Genomic DNA, 3,923 nt, shown 5'->3' on the forward strand with positions numbered 1-3,923 from the left:
GCTCAGCACCACACCTGGGGCCATGCGGATATACAACTTGAGGTGCCAGGTGAAAGTCCAGCTGGGACACAAGCGCAGGTGGAGGCCTTTCCACCCTCCAGGGGCATCTCCCCCCAGCGAGCGGGGCTGACAGGCCTGGGCTCTATCTGGGACAGGATAGTTTGATACTAACAGGCATGGCTCTGGGCTTCTTCCCGCTCCTATCTCTGGGCGATGCGGGAGGACCCGTTTTTCCAGGGATGTAGTGTCTGGAAATAACCACAGACTCCTACAAGCAATGACAGTGCTGTCCAGGGGTCAGAGCCTGAGGTGTCTGCCCAGCATTTACTCAAGCACTTTCTATGGGAGGACATCAGCCAGCCTGTGAATACTGGGGCTGAAATAAAACCTGTAGTGGCAGGTTATTCCATCGCATGCAGGGTTCTTACACCTTCCTCTGAAGCATCTGGTGCCAGCCATTGTCAGAGCAGGATAATGGACTATGGGTCTGAGCCAATCTGACAATTCCTATGTTCCTAAGGCTTTAAAGGCATCGCCCTATGCATGGAGCTGATAAATTCACGGGGAATCCATTTCTGACTATGTACAATTCCCCACACATGATTGAGCAACAATTAAGAAAGGAAAATATTTACAGTAGAACATTCTGACCCCTCTTCATTTATTCTCTTTCCCAGGCTTGTATGAGTCCATCGAAACATGCTAGAACCGCTCAGGGTCCAGTGGTGGCAAAGGAGCTTCCGGGTCATAGCATCATAGAGTTCAAAGCCAGAAGAGACCACCAGTCTACCCCTGAGGGGTGGTGTTTCCCTGGCTGCTTCTTTGTGGCTTGTGGGGAGCAGCGATGAATTCCTCCTTCCCTTTCCCAGAGAGCCACCTCCGCCTGCAGGAGCTTTTGAAAGGAGAGAACGTGTCCCTGCCTGGAGTATGGAATGGGAGCCAGGAGCTGAACTGGGAGGAGCTGGAAAAGATGCTCTTCCTGTTTGCAAAGGAGCCTGTCACCATCAGCCTGACCATCCTGTACCTGCTCTCTTTTGTGGTGGGATTTGTTGGGAACATCATGTCCATCAAAGTGCTCACCAGGAAGCGTAGCAGTCGGATGCCCAGTCTGAGTGCCACCAGGAGCCTCCTTATCAACCTGGCCATCTGCGACTTGATGGTGGTGTGCGTCTGCATGCCCATCACGGTGGGGAACTTGATATACAAAGCCTGGGTGTACGGGGACTTCCTGTGCAGGGCTGTGCCATTCATCCAGGCCGTGTCTGTCTCAGCCAGTGTGCTCAGCCTCACGGTCATTAGTGTGAACAGGTATTACAGTGTTCACAACCCTCTGAATGCCAGGTCCTTCTTCACCCAGAGGAAGATCCTCAGCGCCATCCTGGTGGTGTGGGTCCTGTCCTCTGGGATCTGCATGCCCCTTATATTCATGAACAAAAGGGATGAGATTGGGGCAGTGGAGGGACTGCCATTGGTGTTCCCAATCTGCAGGGAAATATGGCCTCAAGAGAAGCTCAAGCAAGCCTACAACTTCCTGCTCTTCTGTGCCCTCTACTGCCTGCCCGTGCTATTCAATATGGTCATCTGCTTCCTGACCGTGCGAAGGCTGTGGAGCTGCACCAGCCAGTTGAAGGAGTGCAACTCACTGAACCGATCCCTGCCAGCCTCCAGGCTGAAGATCCGCAAGAAGGTGGCCCAGATGGTGGTGGCCCTGGTCCTGCTGTTTGCCATCTCCTGGCTGCCCTTCTACATGATGGACATCTGGATTGACTTCAACATCCCCAACTCTTTGCAGGATGTGACTCCATCTCCCTGGGTCCTGCAGCTCAGACCTTTTGCTCAGTGGCTAGGCCTCACCAACTCCAGCCTCAACCCCATATGCTATTGCTTTGTTGGGAACCTCTACAGGTCAGCCAAAGAAATGAAGAGCAAATACCACCAGAGGATGGTTTCCCTTTTTAACTTCTCTCTGTCTGAAGGGACTGCACTTTCTTCTGTGCCTGAGTTGCTCTCTTACAGGAACTCCATGGACTCTGCAAGGAAAGAGTCCAGCTGCACCCTAGCAATGGGCAAGAGGTGTCAGGGGGACTCTGACCCTAAGAACAACTGTGAAACTTCACTAATGTCCTGCCAGCCTCTGTCTCTAAACACCAGGTCTAGTGAAAAGACTTCTCTCTAATCTTGTTCAGGAAGAACACCTATTAATACATTCATCCTTACTAAGAGGTGTATCAGACCCAGCTGATGGCCATGTAGTAGGTTTTTCTGAGTCTGATATTCTAAAGAGGGAGAAGAAACCTAGCATGCCTTCTCCCCACCTCCCTCGCCCCCAAATAAAGACAGAGGAAGGAAAGAGAGATAAAGAGAAAAAAATGCGGAGAAAAAGATTACTTCTATTTTAACTGAGATGAACTTACCAAAATGGACAAATCATCTCTATCAGAGACACCTGGACACAAGAAATGCACAATCCTCTCGCGCGTTAAAAGCTTTCACACTAAATAGATAAACTTCCAATCAGCTGTTCTCCTCCTGCAGCTCCATCTCTGCAGAGATGCAGGTTTGATACATTAGCAATTGTACTTTGACCGCTTGCTGCTGCTTATCCTGAGCTGATAAAGTCCAAATGGAACAAGCTTTCCTGGCTGAAAATCACATCAATCGTAGTTGCAAGCAGTAAAGAAACTCTAGAAACCATATAACATAAATAGTATTAGCAGAGAATTTCACACGCTGTGCCACTTGAGATGTCATTGTCTGATCTGCAACACACCAAGCTGCCATACAAACAAATGTTACTGAAGTGAGTTGTCTGTGACATAACCATTACAGTTCTATATTTGGAAATTCAGAAGCGATAATGTGGCCCCAGAGCCCCTCTGAGAAGTGCAGTAGGAAAATGGGCTCTTTTGGATTGGGAACATTTTCCTTTTGGTGGTTTGGATATAACTGGATTTCTGTTAACACATTTTACACTCAGAAAGTCAGCTCGCCCACCGCTCTACCTGTACAAAGCAAAGACGATGGCATGTGAAAATAAAAGTAAAAGGTGTTTTATAACAATAAAATCAGAACCAAACCGTAATCTGTAGTCCTGGTATATTTCTCTGGGGAGGAGAGATTCAAAGTGCTTTTCTTTTCCTAAAGAGGAAATGCAGGTTAAACTGTGTGCTATTAGCACTTCTAAAGGAGTCTTTGCTAAGTAAAATAGTAATGATTGTTTATTTGTACTATAGTAGTGCCTAGAGCAGAGGTGGGCAAACTATGGCCCGCAGGCCACATCCAGCCCGCGGGACCGTCCTGCCCGGCCCCTGAGCTCCTGGCCGGGGAGGCTAGCCCCCGGCCCCTCCCCTGATGTCCTCCCTCCCCCGCAGCCTCAACTCGCTCCGCCGCTGGCACAATGCTCTGGGCGACAGGGCTGTGAGCTCCTGGGGCAGGCAGCTACAGAGCCCGGCCTGACTCGGTGCTCTGTGCTGCACGGTGGCAGTGGCGGCGTGGCCTGGCTCCAGCTGGGTGGCGTGGCTGTAGCGCCGCCAGCCACCGGTGCTCCAGGCAGCGAGGTAAGGGGGCAGGGAGCAGAGGGGAGTTGGATAGAGGGCAGGGGAGTTCGGGGTGGTGGTCAGAGGATGGGGGTGTGGATAGGGGTTGGGGTGGTCGGGGGAAACAGGGGGTTGAATGGGGGCAGGATTCTGGGAGGGCAGTCAGGAAGGAGTAGGGGTTGGATGGGGTGGCACGGGGCAGTCAGGGGCAGGGGTTCTGGGGGCAGTCAGGGGACAGGGAGAAGGGGTGGTTGGATGGGGCAGGGGTCCCAGAGGGGCCATCAGGGAACAGGGGGGGTTGGATGGGGCAGGAGTCCTGGGGGGGGGGCAGATAGGAGGTGGGGGCCTCCCCTAACCGGCCCTCCATACAATTTACAAAACCCAATG

At 51.8% G+C, this 3,923-nt stretch overlaps 1 protein-coding gene across 1 annotated transcript; it reads left to right on the forward strand.

Annotated features, from left to right (window-relative positions):
• Positions 1-844: 844 nt before the first annotated feature.
• LOC112116504 (galanin receptor type 1-like) lies at positions 845-2,176 on the forward strand. The gene has a single exon (XM_024214037.1). The coding sequence runs from the start codon at positions 845-847 to the stop codon at positions 2,174-2,176; it is 1,332 nt and encodes a 443-aa protein (XP_024069805.1).
• Positions 2,177-3,923: the final 1,747 nt, after the last annotated feature.

This window comes from Terrapene carolina, unplaced genomic scaffold, assembly GCF_002925995.2.
Source record: "Terrapene carolina triunguis isolate 2854851 unplaced genomic scaffold, T_m_triunguis-2.0 Scaffold93, whole genome shotgun sequence".
Classification (NCBI taxonomy): Eukaryota; Metazoa; Chordata; order Testudines; family Emydidae; genus Terrapene; species Terrapene triunguis.

Coding starts and splice junctions, on each gene's coding strand:
- LOC112116504 (XM_024214037.1), top strand. CDS start 845: ATGAATTCCTCCTTCCCTTTCCCAGAGAGCCACCTCCGCCTGCAGGAG.